This window comes from Struthio camelus, chromosome 1, assembly GCF_040807025.1.
Source record: "Struthio camelus isolate bStrCam1 chromosome 1, bStrCam1.hap1, whole genome shotgun sequence".
Taxonomy (NCBI): Eukaryota; Metazoa; Chordata; class Aves; order Struthioniformes; family Struthionidae; genus Struthio; species Struthio camelus.
Window position 1 is genome coordinate 220,029,800 of NC_090942.1, and position 21,197 is coordinate 220,050,996.

The following is a 21,197-nucleotide window of genomic DNA, read 5'->3' on the forward strand; positions in this document are numbered from 1 at the left end:
GACATGTCTTTCTCTTCTTTCTCTCCCTCTTCAGTCAATTTTGGGCGTTCAGTGTGAAGTGCAGAAGCAGCTGAAGGCCTTTGTCACTCTCGAGCGCTTTGAACGGATCTACAGCTCCAGCATTGCTGGGTGCCGGCAAATCAAGAAGAACAAGAACTTTGCTTCTGGAGGCTCTATCTTTGGCAAAGGTGTCAAGTTCGCCATGAAGGACGGGCGAGTGGCCACCGACATTATCAGTGTGGCCAATGAGGATGGGCGGAGGATTGCAGCCATCCTGAACAATGCCCATTACCTGGAGAACTTGCACTTCACCATTGATGGGGTGGACACGCACTATTTCATTAAGCAAGGGCCATCGGAAAGTGACCTGTCCATCTTAGGCCTCAGCGGCGGGCGGAGAACCCTGGAGAACGGCGTGAACGTCACAGTGTCCCAGATCAACACAGTGCTAAATGGAAGGACTAGACGTTACACGGACATCCAGCTCCAGTATGGTGCGCTATGTCTGAACACTCGCTATGGGACCACCTTGGACGAGGAGAAGGCCCGCATCCTGGAGCTGGCCCGACAGCGCGCTGTTGCCCAAGCCTGGGCCAGGGAACAGCAGAGACTGCGGGATGGGGAGGAGGGTATTCGCTCATGGACAGAAGGGGAGAGGCAGCAAGTGCTAAACACAGGCCGGGTACAGGGCTACGACGGCTATTTTGTGATCTCAGTGGAGCAGTACCCAGAACTCTCAGACAGCGCCAACAACATCCATTTTATGAGACAGAGTGAAATGGGCAGAAGGTGACAGAGAGGGTCAATACGGTGACTTCTTGCCAAAGACAGCTACTCTTTTGTGGCCACTTACCTGACTGTGTTGTACTCAATCCTTTTTCTAAACTGAACAAGGTGGGGGGAGGAAAATAGAAAGTGAGAGAGTAATACGGTTGCACTGTAACTCATGCAACATACTTTTTTTTCTTTAATTTGGCCTTCACACGTTTTTTGCAATGAGCAGAAGGTATATTTTGCCGTAGTGTGATCACAGTGAAATTTACTGTCTCTTGTCCTTTTTTTCCCTTTGTGAGGAATTTGAAGTGGGGAGTCGTCAACGTACGTCCTTAGGTGTGAAGTGCAAAATGGGTGTCTGTGCTAACTTGTGTCATCCTAACCCTTTCTGATTTGGGACAGGGACAGATGGCCTTCCACCTGAAGAACAGGGAGCCCACAGCATCCCAGAGAGCTCTTCTTGGGAAGAAAGGAAACGGAAGACGTCACTGATTCCGAAACTCCAAAAGTGACCGTCTGAATCGTGTGCCTCAAAAGAGAACTTACAAGTAGTTTTCATGTTTCACTTGGGACAGAAAGTGTTTTTTGGGGGCTCCTGCTGAGCAGAAGTAGTTTATAGAGGCAAAGGAGCTGATTATATTAACTTGCAAGATGATTCTCTTCCTTCCTGAACTGGAATAAAAAAAGAAAGAAAAACAGTCTTTTTTTAATTATGAGAGTAGATATTTTGGGGGGGCGGGGGTTTTGTGTGTGCACAAATCCTGGTTTTAGTTAAAACCTAGCAAAAGCCAAGAAAGGGACTCCTGCTCTATTGAGAAAAGTGAAAAAAAAAAAAAAAAAAACCCTCTCTCATACATAGAGCTGTTCTGTAGGTGGATTTAATGCACCCATGTTGTACATTTGCTAATGGCATAACTTCATTAAATGTGTAGTGTTTCAGTACACGAGGCTACGTGTTTAACAGTCCACTGTGCTGTATCTGATAAAACCAGTTAATTTTTAGGAAGCTGATTTGAATTTAAAAGTAGTTATAGTATCCCAGTGACATACCACTGAAAATTAGAGCAAGCCAAACCCTGCTTTTCCCGATTCTGGAGCTTGTATTTATTGGCTGGGAAACGCAGTTTTGAGTAGCGTGCTGGCAAGTCATCTATGACTATGGCAGATAAATGTCTCTTGGGGGACTTTGGCAGCAGGGATTTTTAAATGTTTAATAAGTAGCAACAGCTTGTGCATGGTGGGACAAGAAGGGGAATATTGGAATCAACCCTCGCACTGTTTCTTACATGAGCTTGAATTAACTGCATAGCCCAGTTGACTGTTAGCAGTGAACAAGGAGTTTTAATAGAAATGCCCACTACAGAGGGGACCAAATGCTTTAATAAGAAACTGCTGACAAAGTTACTCGGCATGCTAATGTAATTTGTATTCACATAACCTCTGTGCTCTGGTATTTGCAAGAGTCCTTGAAATTCAAGGGAACAAGGAGATGAGCTTAGCTTCCTCTTCCCTGCCTGAAACAAGCCTGTGGAAATAGGGACCATTCCTGCAGGCTGAGGTGTTGCACCACCTCTCGCTGGAGCGCTGGCTGGAGATGGCCATCCCTGGTCCAGAATAGACGTCTCTATCACACTGATGCATGCACACATCCTGACTCTAAAAGCTCTCACTGTGTCTCTCTGAGAACAGCTTAGACCCTTTAAAGTCCTATTTTTTTTTCATCCACTTCAGTTTTTCTGTCGCGGTACTGTGGAGAGGTGCAAAGCTTCATACCAAGAATGTTTCCTTGCTTGGAGCCTCAAGGTGCACCCATCTCCCCAGAACTAGCCCGCCTGTCTCCCTCTGCCACCTCTGGCATCCTGCAACACAGGCTGATATTTCTCTGCAGGTTTCAGACCCCAAGATAAAGCAGGGGAGTATGTTGGGCACGTGCTCCTGGAGCGGCAAAATGTTGGCAGTCCCAGTGCTATCATGGTTTCCCTGTAGACTCAGGCTGCCAACTCAGTCTGCTGTGCCTGACTGTTCCTGCGCTGTTGCCAGGAGGAAGGTGATGGGATGGAAATTCCCTCAACAGACTGTTCTTCCTCAAATTGCCAAACTTGTGTAAAAAGGCTTGCGTAAAAAGGCCTGAGCCTCAATACTGACCCGTGTTGGGGTTCACCCACAGGGACAGTCCTGGTTCTCTGGTGGGTTCTCCTGCGTGCAGCCAGGGCGGCAAATCTCCGCATCGTGGATGCAGAAACACGGTGTTTTTTCTTTGACGTGCACCTCGCAGCATGCAGCCTTTATCGCTTTGGCAGCAGTGAGTAGCAGACAGCTGGCCTAGAAAGGGTGTCCGGCTCTGCCAGAGCCAACTGGGAGGAGATGCTTCACCCAGGCTAGCTCTAGGCTTTGGCAAGAAAACAGTTGCCTAGGGCAACTGCCTGCCAGGGATGTTTAAAAAGGCCCTGGCATTAACCACCTGCTTCGCTGGTATTAGACACTTGGTGAGCGGGGCTGATGCTGGTGTGGTTGCCCTGAGGAAGAGCTGGTGGGGATTTGGGGCAGCTTTAACCAAAACCAGCAATTGCCACCTACTCTGAGGAGGTTCCTCTTCTCTCTCAGGCTCTTCATGCCTGGCACCATGCTTCCCCGTGTAACCCCTGGAGCAGATCTCCTTCAGTGCCACCCTCCAGCACCTCAATCTTGTGGTGGCTTTGAGTGTCTAAAATAGCACAAACAGAGCAAAAAGAGCAGCGGGAAGCTGGGTGGAAATGTATCACCACTCAGCATTGACCTGCAATAGTCCAGAAATAGCTCGATGTGCATCCTATTGACACCACTCCTATCTGAGTAGCTCAGAAGAGACATGGTGCTCGTATCTCCATCCCCATGCATTTGTTTCAGCGCTAATAGGAGTAGTACGAGAGCAAACGGGCTAACTTTCCATGCAGCCAAGGAAAGGAATTAAATGTGAAATATTCCTATTGGAACCCTGCCGGACTGAGATGGCACCTTTACAGCCTTACACAGACTCTTCAGGTTATTACATGAGCTAATGACTTTGAGGAGTTCACCCATTTTTCAAGAGTCTTATAGTCCTGCTGCATGCAGCATGCCTAAAGCCAGGAGCAATCCAACTCCGCACGCAGCAAAAGCAGGTCAGATTACATTGCTCTGCCTCCGCAAGCAGGTGGCTGGGCATGGCTGAGCCTGGCTGCCCACTGAATCCATGGAAGTCTTCACCTGGACCCACACCCTGCACAAGAAATATGGACATTACATCAAAAAAAAAAGAAAAGAAAAGAAAAGAAAAAGAAGTGTATATATATAGCTATTCTCTTTATCAAAGTCTAAAGCAAAAAAATTAAACAGAGTTGCTGTCTAGCGTTAGGGGACAAACCTGCCTGATGACAGCCACTGTGTTCCTGAAGCTCAGAAGCTTTGCCTTTCCACTTTGCTTGGGTCAGAAACCTAGAAACAATCTTTTTCAGTCTTAAAGCCCTGAATTTCTCCCTTCCTCATAGAAAAGTGCTTTTTATATGGGATCCCAAGTGCTTTCCCGTAGAACATGCTTCTGAAGGCTGGTTGCATGCCAGACCATTGCCAAGAAAAAAATGTAACTGCAGCTGAGCATGCACTTACGGCATGACTTTTCAAAGTTACTATTTGTTTGATTCCCAAAAGGAGGGATTCTCCCCTCCATAAAAAGGGGCTTCCCCACAAAATAGTAGCTCTTTTTAGTAGCCCAAATTACTTTGAACTCCTGGGCATGTCTCGAGCGTAGAGGGTTGCGTAAAGGATGGAGGATGCTGATCGCTCTGGGAGCAAAGCTCAGAGCTTCAAGGAGGAAATCCAGCCGTCTGGAGCGTGGGCTGCGGCAGACCTCCTCGTGCAAGCAGCAGGTATTTTGTGCTCAAGCCCTAAGTACTTGCTAAATATGCTTCATGCAAAGAAACATTTGAACAACTTGCATCCGGAAAAGTTCCAGTGCCACGTGGCTCTGCAGCTGAAAGTCCGCTGCCTGCTCAGCCTGATCAGAGGAGCGAAGTGACAGACGATGCAGCCTTGCTTGCAAGAAACTCACCCAAGAAAAGGGATCTGCAGCTCTGGGTTGTTTTTTTTCTCCATCCTTCCGTCTTCCAAAAAGAAGGTTCATTATAAATGTCGGTCCCCAACAGAGCTGGGTCTCTCCAACTTCTTTGTTTCATTTATTTAGAAAAAAAAAAATATATATATATATATATCACATTTCTATTGCAATTTCAACCCTACGAGACTAATTTGGTACTGCGAGAAATACGGCAATGGCCGCTTCCTCTGAGTGCTTTTTTTTTTTTTTTCCCTTTCCAACTGAAAATCGGAGCTTGGAAAAATCATTAAGCGGCTGTGACCGGAGGGAATCACGCAGCTCATCATATCTTTGTCATCACAGCTATTGATCAGAGCTACAAGGAAAATGGGCCACCAGATCTACCCAATACCAGGAGAGAACAGATTAGACCAAGGTCGTTAAGAGCCCTGGTGCTTGATTCGGGTTTAAAAGACGCAGATGACTGGGAGCAGTCCCTGAGACACCATTTGGCTGTAAGTTAGAAACAGTGAGGGATTTCTGCAATATATCTGTAGTTGCTTTATTGAGCTTAGGGAACTGGGTGAGATTCTGCTCAGTCTATTATACAGACAGTGTAACAAGAATAAATCAAAATCGTTTAAAAAAAAGATCTAATAAAGTACTTTTTCAGCTGTGACTTGTAAGTGTCACCGTGATAGATGGCAGCGCGATGCATTATGCAAAGACAAGGCTCTTAACATGAAATTTTAGAATTCAATTTTACGATTTACAGAGAGGGCCCCCCCCCCTCATATTTACGGCACAGCAGTCTGTTTTGATTCAATCTTGGCGTAATTGAAAGCAGGGCAATAGATCTCGGTTAGTAATACGGCCGCTTTTTTTAAAAAAGAGGAGGAGGAAATAAGTGTCTATAATGTTAATAATGGAGCTAAAAAGATTGCTTCGCTTGTTAAATCTTTTTTGCTTTATCTCCTTGTTTGGCAGTGAAGAGCTGTCTCTTAGCGCTACCGAACATGGGCAATCCATGGGCGATGCCTCCATGCCGGGGCGCACGATAGCTGGTTTTTTGGTGGACTAGATGCTGGTGCCCATTGGGTTGACCTGCACGCTCCATGCTCAGCTAGCATGGCAGGAGTGTTAGCTGCTGGCCTGGTCATTTTTGTTCCTGTTATTACTCTTTTTACCACACCCAGTAAATATTTAGCTATTTAAATTCCCCTGTTATACCGAAGAATGTTACTGAGTTTTTGTTAAAAAAAAAAAAAAAAAAAAGTGGATTTTTTTTTTGAAATTTAAAATACATTTAAATAAAATCGCTTATGAGTGTAGAGTGAATTTTGAACACACACAGCAGGGACATGTCACACGCTCTGTCCAGATGTCCCCGCTTGTGCTCCCCCCGCCACAACAGGATGTTGCGCGTCCTGGGGGTCGTTTCCGACAGTGCTGCGCCGTGCCGTGCTAAGTGAACTCAAAACTATCTGAACCAAAAAAGCAAAACGTGTAGTCTCTCTTGCCTGCTGTCCTTTAATTACCATAAAACTTTGTGTTACTGACAAAGTATTACATGGCTCAACTGTTAATTCCCATCCCAGAGATCAATACTTTCTGGGCAGGGGAACATAGAAAACCACAAGTGAAAATTAACAAAAATATATATATACATATATATATATATATTTTTTTTTTCCCTCAAAGCTGACAACTGTTCAAGCAAAGAATAGAGCTCTCCAAAATCATTACAATTTTTGGACAGTTCGCTAACATTGTTGATGTAACCAATCAGAGATTCACTCTTTTCTATTAAAAAAAAACATGTTTATTTTGTGTGAGGACTTCTAATGCAGCTCCAGCCAAGAAAGAGGACTTTGTATCAAAGCTGCATCTGTAAGTCCAGCACTGGAGACTCTTGTCATTACCCTGTGTAATAATTTTCCTGAAGTCTGGAACTAATTTTTTGAGAAATTTTTTTTCTCAACACTTTGTGTTTCTAATACTGTATTCTTGACTGTGTAAATACAACAAGGCTGTAAATAAGTGCAGATGTAGATACCTTCTAGAAAAAAACAAAAAAACCCAAAAAACGAACAAACAGAAGTGACCGTGTGTAGCCTTCGGTGACAAATAAAAGAATATTTTGTGTTTAAGGGTTTTTTTTTTTTTTTTAAAGAAAATGTTGGCTTTCTTCACCTTGACTGCCTTGTCCTTTACTCGGGGAGGGGTCAAGGGACCTAGCTTTTCCTGCGGGAAGGTGGTGGAGCTTGAAGAGATCGTCTTGTATAGAGGTGACTAAAGGGCTACTCTGCTCCTTGCCTTTGTGGACATGCACCTTGGGATCTGAGGGACCTCTCCGGCACGTGGCTGCAGAACCCTCTTCTGTGCAGTCACCCAGCACCGCTGGAGAGCGACCGGGCTCAGAAGTCCCCGTGCTCTCAATCTAAGAGGCCAGACCTGTCAAAGTCTTTACAGTCTTTTGCTACTTAAATTTTTCCCCTGGCCAAGATTTTTTCTTTCCCCTGTTGATGAGATGTTGCTCACTTGTAGAGGGGTATGTACCAATATCAGCAGGCAGAAAAGAAACCATTTCCTTGGTAGGACCAGTGAGGTAATCTCCCATCAAACTATGTATATTATTATATATAGAGAGAGAAAATATAGTATATATACTGCATATATTAATAATGTGGTGCAACGTTCATTGAGTCAGACTCATATAATCATCTCACAGCTCACAAACCCTTAACCAACTACCTCATCTAGACTGCTCTCCCACATTTTGCAGCCCATTGCAGTGCATTTAGAGTATTTCAGTTTGGGGGAAAACTATATTGTGCACAGAAAAAAATCAAGTTATCACCCAAGCCAGAGGTCCCTGGTGTGCCGAGAAAATGGCCAGCAGAGATGTGCACATCTGATCATCCCTCATTTATCCAGAGAGAGAAGAAAATCCACCATACTGCCTACCCAAGGAAAACCACGTGGGACACTGTAAGGCGGATATTGTCCATACCATCTCTGAGAGCTGATCCAGCCCCTCTGGTGTCGTATCTGCACTTCTGATGCTTCAGAGAAAGATGGGGGAAAATTTCAGAAAATGTGTAGCCAAATGCATACCGGGGGAAATATTCTTGCATGGTCCTTAAGGACAACCAACGGGCACATGAAGCGTGATGGTGGATGGCAGTCATTGCCTGGAACCCATCCTGTCCTGCTCGGTCAGATAGAGCAGGAGCCCAGTCCCTTCGTGACCATTCACATTCACTTCCCGGGCACATAGGACACAGGCCTGTGCTCCAAAACCTGGTCAACCCAAGCCTCTTAGGAAAAACCCGGTAGAGTCAAACATTTCTGGGTGCAATTAACCTCCTTTTAAGGTAGACAACTGAATAGGGCAAGTAAAGGACATCTCTTTTTCTCCTTTGGCTCTAAACAGGGCCCAGGGTGACTGGTTCAAGTACCTCTATACAGCTGCTGGAAGTTAGGGCAGAGGAGTCCAGGTACGGCCAGATATTAGTTCGCACAGGGTCGTACTGGGGTTCCTCCATGCTTTGCTCATTCGAGGCGAGAGGTTTTCCTCTCCATCAGCCACACTTTTTATTTCAGGCCCAAGTTTGTCAACCTTCAGCTTCCAGCCACCAGATGTGGTGTGGCCACTCCAGCCGTCCAACAAAGCAAACGTCCCCAGACATCATCCAAGTCCCCTCTCTGCTGCCCCTTCGATAACACTGAGCAGGTTGAATGCCTTAGACCTCACAGTACAAAGACTGCTTTCCAGCTGCTGATTTTTTTTTTTTCCAATGCTCTCAAGTATTTGGCCACCCTTCCTTAAGCACGAGCACAGGTTTCTCTTTACCTTGTGCAGAAAGGCAAGCTCCCATTCCTGCTCCCCGTCAATGCACCCGTGGGGGATTTTTATCTCCAAGGAACTCATTGGCCCTTTCTTTCTTGCCACAGAGAGGGCATATTGAGCCAATTACACAGTGACCTTGAACTCTTTCTCTGAGCTGCTGGTTTCCAGGAGAGAGCCTGCTATCCTGCAGATCTGATTTGCAGCCTTTGTTCTCAGGCAGATATATCAGTTTGCATCAGCCTATTATTCACAAGTCTTTTCTTGCGTTGTGACTATTTAGCCAGGGGATTCAGATTGCCCTGCAACAGTGACCTGCCCTCGCCAGTCCCAGCCGTCCATCACTCTTCTTGCCACCTGCTCTTTATCATCGGAAAATGCCACACTTTAAATCATTGATAACTATATTGAAATGCATTGGACCAAGAACTAATCCCTAAGGGTATCCAAGGAAACAGCAACATTTTAAGTTGTCAGTGAACCAGGTTTGGCTCTGCCTCATGTGGCCAGATAAGACCAATGTTTTAATCAAAATGTTATGTGTAGTAAATCAAATGCTTTTGCGAGAGCCACCCTGTCATGCCTCTCCTGGTCAGTTCAATAGGTCAGAGTAGACTTATCACACTCTGGTTTTAATAGGGGCCATAGCCATATGCCTGTGGCTTATCTTTCAGGAGACTGCAGGGAGGCCTCTTCTTGCTTCTAAACTGCAAACAAATGAATATTCCCTCGAGGACTTTTTAGGCTGGGTGACAGTTGCCTTAAGAAGGTACATGCCCCATCTCAAGCTGTGCTGCAATGCCGCGGCTATGTGATGCTACAGACCACATAGCGAAACACCGGCTTCAGGGTCCCACCAGCCTCCGCCACACAGCATAGACAGGGCAACATCACACCTGAAGGATGGGGAAAGTCCAGGGTCGAAGTCTAATGCTCCCGATGCCTTCAGCTCTCCTCCTAAAAGGCACAGCTGTCTGTTGAGCTGCTGCTGAGCAGGGACAGACAGTCTCCCAGGAAAATGACCTACTTGAAAAAATAATCGAGTCATTAGTGTGTCATTAACTGAGATCAGTCTTTGCCAAAAATGTGACAATTTTAGTTCAGATTAGTTGTTTTCATGTGGCATGCATTTGCAGAGAATTTTCCAGTGCGAGGTGAGCTCCTTTGAATGCAGCCTGCTGAAATGGCAGCAGAGAGGGCAAGAGAATCACATGAATTATTGTGATTTTGAATGCTTAACAAGCTCTATTTGTTGGTAGAATGGCTTTCTACGGCCATGCTACCAAGTGGCTTGGTCACATGTAGTTTGAAGGGCTCACACAGGTCAAGGATTTCCAAAGAACTAAAAACTGGCTTTGACCCTGATTTAGTCTTTTTTTTAGTCCATGCTTTACACAGAGCAATGCTGAATTTCAGAGGTACTTTCCTTCAGTGACTCTATATCAGTTCTACCTTTCTCACAAAAAAAAAAAAAAACCCTGTTCTGTTTCTTGTGAATTAAAAATCAGATAGCCTTTTTGTAAAAATATTGCTTCTGACCCAGAGATGTTGCAGGGGGAGACAGGTCTAAGATGTTGGCAAGGTTCTGCCAGGAAAACGGCTCTAAACCATGAGCTCATTGCCTAAAACACAAGCACTAACACCTCCAGCATGCCTATTCATAAAAACATGACCCTTGCTAAGCCTTTCCAAAGCATCCTCGTCAGGATGTACCCAGCAACGAAGGTCTGGAGCTTGCATAAAGTGAAGCACATCCTTTTGCACCTCTGCTTTTTAGCCATGATTTAGAGAAGGGTCAAAGATTCAGACCAGCTGTCTGTTCAGTATCTCTGGCTGGATATTTTTAGGCAACCCCCATCTCAGCATGCACAGTGTCTGGCTCCAGTCACTGTTAGGCAGATTAGGTGCCTTGCTCACAGCGAAGAGCAAGAAAACAGCTACAGTGGGTCAAGGAAAAAGCTTTTCCAGTCCCGTGTCCTGTTTTCGCCTCAACCTAAGTGCCCAGGGATGAATATAAGAACAGGGCAACCACAGAGTGAAGTGTCCTCATGCTTAAAGACACAGCATGCTCAGGACTGATAAACCAGTTCATCTCCCATCATCTGAATTAAGTAAAAAAGAGCTATAGTCAAAATACGATTCTGAGTTTGGACTTTGCCCCGGCCCTGAGTTCAGCCTGTTAGAGAGGCTCTGAGTCCATCTCTTGAGTCACAGCTTGGAGTTTTTTAACCTCAAGTTCAGAAAACATCTTCTTACCTCTGGGGCTTCTTTGATGGAAAAAAGTCTGCGGTCAGATCATTAGAGTGAACTTATTCAGCAAAGCCGGTCCTGCGAGTGAAATGCTGCAAACAAGCAGGACCGCACGACTTTTGCTTTCTGCCTCCAACAGCACGAGATGAGAGGGCTCGGTTAGCTCGTAGTTAGGTTGCTATTTTCCGTCTGGAAGATACTCATATCCTCCAGGAGTTTTACATAACCAGACCTCATCATCCACAATCAGTCTGAGCTCTAAAACCCTCAAGGCCTAAACTGAAGCCTGAGTGTGACAAGGCTGACGGAAAAGCTTCCTTAACAAGCAGGACTGCTCATCAGCAGTACGGAGATAATCTAGCACCAGGTTAATAAATCATGACAGGTCATGGGCTGGCAAAAGATTGAGAGGATATTACAGATACTCTGCAATGCGACGACGAAGGCGTTCATGAAATCACCATCACAAAGAGGCCTCCATATATCCGTGGTCTGGGATCTTAACAACTAGAATGAATCAGAAGTAGTTTTCAAAAGAAACGTGTAAAGAAACAAGGACATTGCAGTCATTTACAGCAGTTACACTTCACACCTGTGCTGTGCTTTCCATTAGAAATCTATCTAGAGCTACAGAAAATATTGCCTCCATTTTACAAGTGGGACAAGAAAAGCACGGACATTAAACGTTTGGCCTAAGATCATACAGCTGGGGGCTAAATAATGAAAAAGCCATGACTCAAAGGCCTCGTGCCACTCAGTCACTGACAAGTCTTCTTTTGGCTCGAGTTTTCACCATATTACTTCACTATGGGAGTCACAGCATTTTTAATCAGAGCTGCTCCAGCATCTCTACAAGAAAAGAGTACTTAGAAAGGTCTGATTTCCAACTGCAAAGATCAAAGAGCACCTGGAACAGTACTGCTGCCCACCCTCGAGCTGGCCAGCTCTCTCCATGATCAGAGCTGAGCAGGTCCCCTTTGCACCCAGACGATACCGAACCCCGGCTTTCGCTGTATTTCAAAATTGCCTTTCCTCTTTGGGGAAGAACTGGCAATTTTCAGTTTTCTCTTGGTAATCTTTGCTACAGGGACTTATTTATAAACAGGAGCAAAAGATCCACCTCCTTCATCTACGTTCACCTCGATAGGAGCCGATTGCTTCAGCACAGTCAGGAGCTTCGGATTTTCAAACAACTTCAGAAGACGCCTGAATGACTTCCTAACTAGACATCCAAATCCAGCACTTGGCTGTCCACATCGGCATGTGGCCATGAATCAGCTACAGACAAGCTCCTGGCAAGAGACACTGGAACAGAGAGATTAGTAAGGATCAGTCAAGGATTAGGTATCTCTGTACCTAAAAAGCACCTGTATTTACACTGTCCAGGGTAAGTATTCCTGGGGCACGAAGAAAGCACACCAAAACTTGACGGCTGTCAAGGAGGGTATCGCAAGGGTGGCCCAAGGGTACACCTACCTTTGGGCTCATGCTGACTTGCTGCTGAGACCTTCAAGGCCCAACGGGTGTATGGCAGAAGATAGCAGAGATTTTTTTTAATCTGCAGAAATACAACCCCTGCAGTTTGACCTTAGCTGGCGTATCTCAGTAACACCTGGGTTTTGGTCTAGGAGTCTAAAATGGCAGCTGTAAGAAGTTAGCCAGCTTGGCGGTGTCTTTACCATCACCCTAGACAAGGGTTCCTTGCCAGGATCCTCTCCCGTTCATAACATACAAGCTCATTTGTATGGACTCTGCTTGGAGGTGAATAGCTGGGGCAAGAGGCTAGCACATACTAGGGACCTATGCTTATGTCAAGTAAAGGTAAGACTCCAGAGGTGGCTCCTCTGGTTGGTACCTCTGGATGCCACACCAGGAAAAGCCACCTGAGCAGAGTGAGACCACATGAACATCTGTTGTGACCGTGCCTGTATGCATACACACCACCCAGTGAGGTCAGCTGTGCCCCACAGGTCCAGGAAACTCAAGGTGTCATGCCTATATGACCCGTGGGCATGCCAAGCTGCATGAGCTCAGGAGGTTTCTACTACCTGCAGTTTTTTGGGGGGTCAAGGCCAGAAGCTAGATCCTGCCTTGGCCTCTTCTGCCGCGGAGGTAGTGAGGGACCTAGAGGAAGAACTACATCGCACCCACGCTGCCAACACTGTGCTGTCGTCAGGAGAGCCCAAAGAGGAGAGATGAGAGGCCATGGGGAGGAGAGGGCAGGATGAACATAAGGACTGCATCTCCTGGCTCCAAGCCAAGGCCTTAACCACAGGTCATCTTGACTTTCTTTTCCCTGAAGCCAATCTCTGGTGAAATGGAGCTGTGCATGCATAATATATATATATATAATATGTATATGTGTGTGTGTGTGTGTGTGTGTGTGTGTGTGTGTGTGTGTGTATATATGCTTAATAGGAACAGTCACAAGATGGATGTTAAGATATTTAAAAGCATTTAGGAGAGTCTCCTATTCCTTCCTGCTTCCCCTACACACTCTCTCACACACACACACACACACACACACACGCACACACACGCACACACACAGAGCATCCCTGCTCTCTTCCCTGCAGGTGCACTTTAAGCAAACAAAGCACTATGTGATTGTTTGGTGCCCTACATCCCCAGGTCTCATCATCTGGCAGCTTTTCTAAACATGGCTTTCTTCCTCTCAGCAATTCTGTGGGGACCTTGAGAAACGTCTACAGCAAACATGCCCTGGCACTTCAAAGTGGGAAAGCTGGAGACTCTTGAACAGCACTTCTCTTCTCTCGCGCGCTTTTCTTTTTTTTCTTTTTGCTTGCATGTCTAACAATGCCATCTGTGCTGGCACGAGTTCTGCCTCTGTCCATGAACCTACACACGACAGACTCATCCGGGACAAAGGCTGTGTTTAATCTTTTCTATGATCAATTAGGGGAAAGGAGACGCCTCTGAAACTCTTTTGAGACAGCATGAAATGCAGTCCTGCTTTCACATTTTTGCAACATCAGGTTTCCTAGACAGAGCCAGATTCATTCTCCCTCTATTTAGCCATCTAGCTGAAATGCCTGGGTGAAGAGCCCATCCTCCTCTACAATCAGTGGACAAGAAGCAACTGAGATCTCCAGGGGCTGATGCCCGCTGTGTCTTCTAGACCTCTATCCGTCCACGGGATATGCTCCTCACACAGGCACCTGTGTTAAATGAACTGTGTGAATGAACCAGCGCTACGGTAACATGAAGCTAAAAAGAAAAAAAGAGAAAAAAAGAAAAAAGCAAACTTCTCAGCTCTGTACGCCTCTTTTTATCACAGCCTTCTTCCACAGCCTTAGTCAAGCCATTTTGTCTTTGTCTCTTGTTTTGCCTTCCTGGAAGAAGAGAGAAAATGCTCCCTAGCCTTGTATGAAGATCTCAGCTCCTAAACTATAAGGAGAGTCAGTATAACACTGCAAAGCCAAGTATTTCTTTCGTGAAGTCTCTCATCCAGGAATGGGCTGAGGGACCCATTGCAGCTGGTACTGCAACGAGCATGAGAGGGTTAATACTTGGTTAGGCACATAGACTAGCAAGTGGACATGCACTCTCCTGTTGCTGCTATCTGAGCTGGAGCAGGACTCGTTGGCTGCTTTCAATCACCAAAGACCCACAAACCTGCCCAGCTGGCAGCAGCTTCTGGAGTACGGCAGATTTAGCCACATTTACCTCACTTTCTCTTATTTAGGGCTTTTCCCTAATTCTGATTGCTATTCTCTATCATCTCCTTCGCCTCACTTTGGTGCCTGTGATCTTTCAGTGCCCTGTTAACACTCGTCTTACTATGGTTTGTGGATTTCTTAAAAACAGGACCCTCATGAAGCAGATCCTAGTCTGTTAAACTGGTACCGGTCCAGAGCATCTGCTGCTCCTCCTATTCTATGAAAAAAACCCAGGATATCACTGTGCCTTCAATATCTGCACTGCAGGTTTGCCTCTGTAACAGCAGAATCGTGTCCACTGTCTATTTTATTTGCTCTTGCCCCATTGTGGCATCGGATGATCATTAAGAGTTTAAGCAACTGTATTTTGGCCCTTTTGCCGTTTCGCACCACATCACTTGCACACACAAGGTCACACATGGAAATAACTTCAGCGATCTCCAGGGGTAGAAATCGCTGGGATGGAAAATGCCACCTCGTCCACCCATGGGCTAACTACCCCTGTGTCACCTCTGACAGATGCTTGTTTAGCTTCTTCTTAAAGACCTTTCCTCACGATGGACAACACATCCTCTTCAGCATTTTCCAGTCCCTTATTAATCTCGCTACTAAGAGGGTCTCCCCTGCACCCAAGTCAGCTGTCCTCTGTTGCAAGCTAAGCGCTGCTTCGCACGTCCAACGTGGGCATGGAGAACAGCATGTTCCCTTTCTTTTTCTAACAGCTTTTCACATACTTGAAGATTTGTAGCATCCCCTCCCAACTGATCTCCTCTTCTTTAGAAATCTTTCTTCTTTCTTTACTTTCCTTACTTGCTTTCAAACCGTCTTGCTTGTGTCGCTCCTTTTCACAATCTCCAGTAGCTCTATGACTTTCCTGGCAGGCAGTGGGCTGAAGTCCAGCTGTGACACTGCTAGTGCTGTATGGACTGGTCAGGCTACGTGGTCTTACAGTAATGATCAGCATCAGAATTGGCCACAGTTGCTGGGCCTAACATACCTCTGGAAACGATGACTTGCAGTGCAGTCAGTGTTGCTTTTAGACAAGCACTGCGTGAGCTGCCTTCCAGGACCCTGAGCTGATGAAATGGTAATGTGTGGTAATTTCTGATGCTTACAGTGGAAAAAAGAGGACTAGATGACCGCCTGGTGTCCCTTCCAATGTGAATTATCCCGTGATCCTAAATATCTCCACCTCGCCATATCTCCTGTAGCCACTAGCTCTTCAGATGTACACAAAGAACAGCCAACGCTTAAATTAGGATGTAAGGTTCAATCATCCTCATCTCTCATCAAAGTGCACTAGGGAGTTGTAATGCAAAAAAATAACAAGGTCTCACCCCAGCACACATCACAAAGAGATAAAATTGGAGCCAGTCCTAAAGCCTGTGATACATCAGTTTGTAATCTTTCTGAATTTGTCTACTCCCCACACTGCAAGAGCAGCCTCTGGAGCAACCAAGAGCTGGCCCATATGCATTGTCCACCACCAGCCCGTATAAGCACTGGGCAGCACCTTGGGGCCATATGCCAGATGGACATCCCGCAAGGCCTGGGCACGGGGATGGGCTGAGGCTGGGCACAGCTCACAGCACAAGTGCAGCCTTTGGAGCGGAAAGAAAGGCGACGCAGTGCGGAGGGTAGCCTCCCGAAGAGAGGATTCCCAGTTTGATTTATTTCCCCTTGGTTTCCCCATAAGGAAGTCACTTGGGCCCACATCCTCGGGTGTGTTTAGGTACTCAGGTCAGCAAATACACGTGTCTACGTCTCTTTGATGAGCTGAACTTTCGTCTCCTGTTAGTGGAGGTGGCTGAGTATCGGACCTTTCCTGGTGCCATTATTGCTCTATCGAGAAAACCTGGAGGAGAAACCAGATCAGGTGGAACTGGAATACAGAATATGGACTGCTTCTGGGCTGAACGACAAAAAATCTTCTTCCGAACATTTAATTTCATATAAAATGATTGGCAGGGGCTAGGGGGTTATTTTCCATGTTGGGGCCAAGTTCATGTCTTAAAAGTTTTCTTCTTTTAACGTAAGGCAATTTTTGTTACTAGAAAGCTGTTACGGAATGACAATTTCTTTAAAAATCATTTAAAAATGAAAAATACACACTTTCAGCAACCCATAAAGGAAAAACACTTCATGTTTTGACATTTACAAAGTTTTCGCCACATTTTTTTACTGAACCTACTCAAATGTAACCCACATTCACAAATCATTTCGGCTAGCGTGAATGTCACTTTGATAAACGCATTCTTTATCCAAACAGTCTACTTCAGTTAGCTGTTTACCTCAGTCCCTTACCTGCAAAATGAGGCTGGCAGAGTTCCCTGTCTTGCCTGGGTCCAGGACCCCCCTCCCAGGCAGCCTCTGCTCCCACCCCTGTTGCCCAGCAAGTGCACTGAAGCTGGGGGACTTGCTGGGATATTTCTGATTGCCGTGTCTCTTGAGCAATGATTGCATCTTTCATAACTTTTTCTCTTCAAGGAAAATCTTTAAGCATTTGTCAGTCTACCTTTTGATATTCGCTATGCCAATGGATCAAAGTGCCTTGATGATAATACGAAATAAAATAAAAATATATGAAGCTCCTGGATAAATCTCCTTTCAGAAAATAATTTAAATGCAAACAATAACATAGCTGGAGCCCATAGAAAATGTCCAGCTCCCCCAATTATTGGAGATAGATTCTACAAAGCCTGTACATTTTTTTTAAATATGAGTTTATTTTGACATGATCTCTGCATTTTCAGCTGTTGGGAAAGGAAAAAAAAATCCTTCCCAAGGCCATTCAAGATAAGCCATGGTGTCCTATCTCTTTTGACTGAAAATACCAATGAAACCCTTTCCTATACTTTTCCCCATCTTCCTTTGGTCTCTTCTTATTAGTCTTATCATTTTAGTGCCTCCTTTGATATATAATCCCTTTATGTTGTGCAACGATAAATCAAAATAAAGTGCACCACCGAGTGATTTTATTGTTATTAAAAGGTCAGCTGTAAGAGGGTCGCATCCTGTCACATTTCCCAGGGAATTCATGGGAGGTGTAGAAGAAAAGGAGTCTTGTTGCTTCTTGAATACATTTAAATGCAATGAAGCTCCTTCGGCTGGGCTCCATGATGAGTCTCTCGGCGCAGTGGAGCTGCACAGTTCAGGCCCCGACAGCAACCCCCTCTCCATTTGCGGGCTGTAAACGCTGCGGGAATATACATCCTTGCTCTTTGGAGGGGGTGGATGCAAATGCAATGCCACGCGTTGGGGTCTGGACCCACGAGGCAAGATATGAGCAGCTACGTCTGGGGAGGAGAGTGTGGGTTTAAGTCTAAAAGCTTGAGGGCTAGGTGGTGGTCCCGGACTTTCTCATTTTCTAGTATGGCCATTGCAATTGCTCAGCAAGGGTGAAAAAGCTGTGAGCTGGTTGAGGATATAGTGAGGGAGCCTGAATGCTTGGCAACAAAACCTCTGCAAAAGCCTTATCACCATCCCTATCACGTGGCACTGACACCTGAAATGTGCTCAGAGCATTTATTAACTACCGATAAGTAGTTTTTAAGAAACATCACTGCTCCGCTTCTGTTCGCTTGCATGAGCACCACAGCCTGAGTCTGCATCGGCTTCCTTGGTTAGCCTGATGCCCACCAGTAGTAGATCTCCTGGAGTTTCAAGTTTTATTTTTCTTTGTGTTGCAGTAGCAAAAATCCGAAGTGAGGGCCTGCTTCCAGGTCAGGGCAGAAGGTTGCGGGCAGCTGCTGAGACAAAAAAGAGAAGGTAAGAAAATGTAACATGAAAGTGAGCAAGTTTTACATCTGGGAGGTCTCAGCTCTGCCCCTGCCTAGTCTTACTTAAAGGCTCAGAGATGCACAGAATCTAACTGGGGGGAATGTCGCCCCTTTTTCTTTACTTCTTATTCCTTCCTGACCCTCTTGCTTCTTTTCTTTAAATCCCACCTCAACTGGGGACCTCACAAGAGGCAATAATGAAAGAAAGTTGGAAAATGTATCTGTTTCCTGCCTACTAGGAGAAAAAGGTGATGAAATTCTCCCTCACATTCAGAATGGGCAAAAAGGATTTTTATTTCTCCCTGTGCATTTTGAGCTTGCTCATTTTGCCGAAGAATTAGCAAATAACAATTAAGTTGCCAACGAATGCAAACCTTTTTTACCCAGCTCAATACATTGACCAGGATCATAAAAAAAATCCGGGAAATTTTACTGTCAGTTTGGATGGAAGAATACATCAGAATTCAATAAACCGAATGAAACACAGTGGCGGAATTAACCATCGCTGCCAGAAAAGGCACGTCAAAATCTCCAGGCATGCTAGAGACCTTGGCACAGGCTCAGTCTTGCCAAAACTACCAATTTGAGCAGTAAGTGGTAATCCACCACCCTTCCTACTCCAGGCAATGATCTGCCAGATTTCTGGACATCCACCTGCCAGAGGTGCGGAAATCAAGCAGATCTCCTGCCACGCTTATCATTCCTGCAAACTCTGGGACAAAGTCCCTCATAATCAGAAACCAGAGCTCTGGGGCAATTCATCCAGGTGGGCATCTACACATAACTCAGCATGGTCATGTTGTCAGAGAATCACAGAATAATTCAGGTTGGAAGGACCTCTGGAGGCATCTGGTCCAGCCTCTTGCTTGAAGCGTGGTCAACTGCTGTCCCTTGTGTCCCTTGCCTCTTGTGCTTTAGCTGGGCACTTCTGAGAAGATCCTGGCTTCATCTTCTCTATAACTCCCCCTTAGCAGTGGGAGAAAGCAATAACATCCCCCCCTTCACCTCCTCTTCTCCAGTCTGAACAAAGTAAATAACGGAAGAAGAAATTAGCAGTAAGGTGGCACATACGTTGTCCCCGTTGGCCAGGTATTAGCACAGCGCATGGGCTGTTTGCACAAAACAAACACATCACATGGTATTTGCTCAAAAATGGCTTGGGTGAGCTATTAACACTTCATTAATACGTGATGAAAGGCAAATTTAGAGAGCTCCCCAAAGTGGCTGAGAGCTTGGAGGGGCCCATAAGTGAAATGATAATGGAGTGTAAATAAGGCTGCACAACACATATATTGGGAATTAGCCTATGTTATAATAAAGGCAACCAGATATTACCAGAAATGCATTCCCCACCTACCCCTAACATTACATAATTTTGTGCAAAGGAAATATTGCAAGATTACAAATTGCAAGAACAAAATTTTCCACCTCCATTAAAAAAAAAAAAAAGAATAGAACAAATGCATGGTTTATGTAGATCCATCAAATCCTTCTGCTTTTGACTTTAGAGGCTTTTTTCTCCCAGAGCTATTTCTGTAAAAGAAGAGACAGAAAATATCCTTGCATGCAGGGGACATACTTCCAGTATTCCAAAAATGGGTTTTATTATGTTGCTCTGAACTGTTCTGAAGCAATATCAGTCTTTATCACACTAAATATTTTACTACCTGAAATCTCTAGAGGGGTGCCAATGCTACACATTAACTCAGTCAGATAGATAGAATTAACCTAGACAGAGTTGTCTGACTTTGGCCAACGATACCGAATAAATTTTAGACTGAGAGTGGGCAGTGAGGATAGAAGTTCATTAATGATAATATCTCTCCAACCACTGAGGTGGCAGGAAGTGTTTGTGCTCATTTTCAGTATATTCTAAAAGGAGTGAATGAATTCTTTCTTTAACTACTTTTCTGTCTGTTTTCGGATATTTGTTTTACATCAGAATATCCAGCTCAATTTTGTTCCAGACGTGTGTCATCGAGGAGCATAGACAGAGTTTCATGTGCAGTTGAACTCAAAGCTTTCATTAATCCTTTGCCTTTTCAGGTCCATCTCCAGCCAAAGTGATCAAAGTAGGTGTCCATCCAGCCCAGCATTACACTCCTGAAGTACCACTGTCGGCTGAACTAATTGCTCTACTCTCTCATTACAGTGAATAAAGGAAAATAGGGCCTCATAAGGCTTGGTTCATCTTATCCTAAAACAGATGGCTAACTTAGGGCAGATGCCTCGCACTCTAGAAGTGACTATTTCTCTTCATTGACTCTACCGGGAGCCCAGGCTGAGCTCAGATGGAGGCTGCCGTTAGCTGCAATGAATCTCATCCTCCCCGACGACTGCTGGAGACAAACCTAGGCCATGTGCACTTATCGCACCCAAGTGAGCAGACTGGTGCCCTGGCCTCGTGGAAGATATCTGCATGGAAGGAAAAGCTAGAATTATAATTCAGCAGTAAAGCTATTCCCTAAAAATAGCTTTTAGCAAGTAGCTGGGAGAGATTTTCTTGCAGGCTCTGCGAAGAGTCAGAGGAGCATAGAAACTTATGCCTCACTGGGGAAAAAGGAAATTCCTGGCTTTCTGAATGAATATCCATTAATGATTAGCAGATGGTTAAGAGATCAGGGAAAATGGATAGTGTTCAAGCATGCCATAAAATGACAGGACTCCTACATTAGGCTTTCCTTTGAATTAAAATAATGTGTGTTCCTTGCTAGTGAATGGGATTCTCCAGCACTGATCTATCCGGGTTAAGAGAAGCAGGTTTACGTCCCTGCCCTAGCCACGCTCCTGATCGGTGCTCTTGGGAGTCTTCA

General features: G+C 45.3%; 1 protein-coding gene across 2 annotated transcripts in view; it reads left to right on the forward strand.

The window, feature by feature from the left end:
• The window catches only part of TENM4 (teneurin transmembrane protein 4), a 394,575-nt gene extending 392,866 nt beyond the window's left edge, over positions 1-1,709 (forward strand). The window contains exons 32-33 of one of the 2 annotated variants that reach the window (XM_068930642.1): positions 35-789; positions 1,177-1,709. In XM_068930642.1, coding sequence (XP_068786743.1) covers positions 35-789; positions 1,177-1,198 — 777 coding nt within the window. In that variant the 3' untranslated portion in view covers positions 1,199-1,709. Of the gene's footprint in view, positions 1-34; positions 884-1,176 lie in introns of those variants that run through there. The other variant, XM_068930643.1, reaches the window with a different exon arrangement.
• Positions 1,710-21,197: the final 19,488 nt, after the last annotated feature.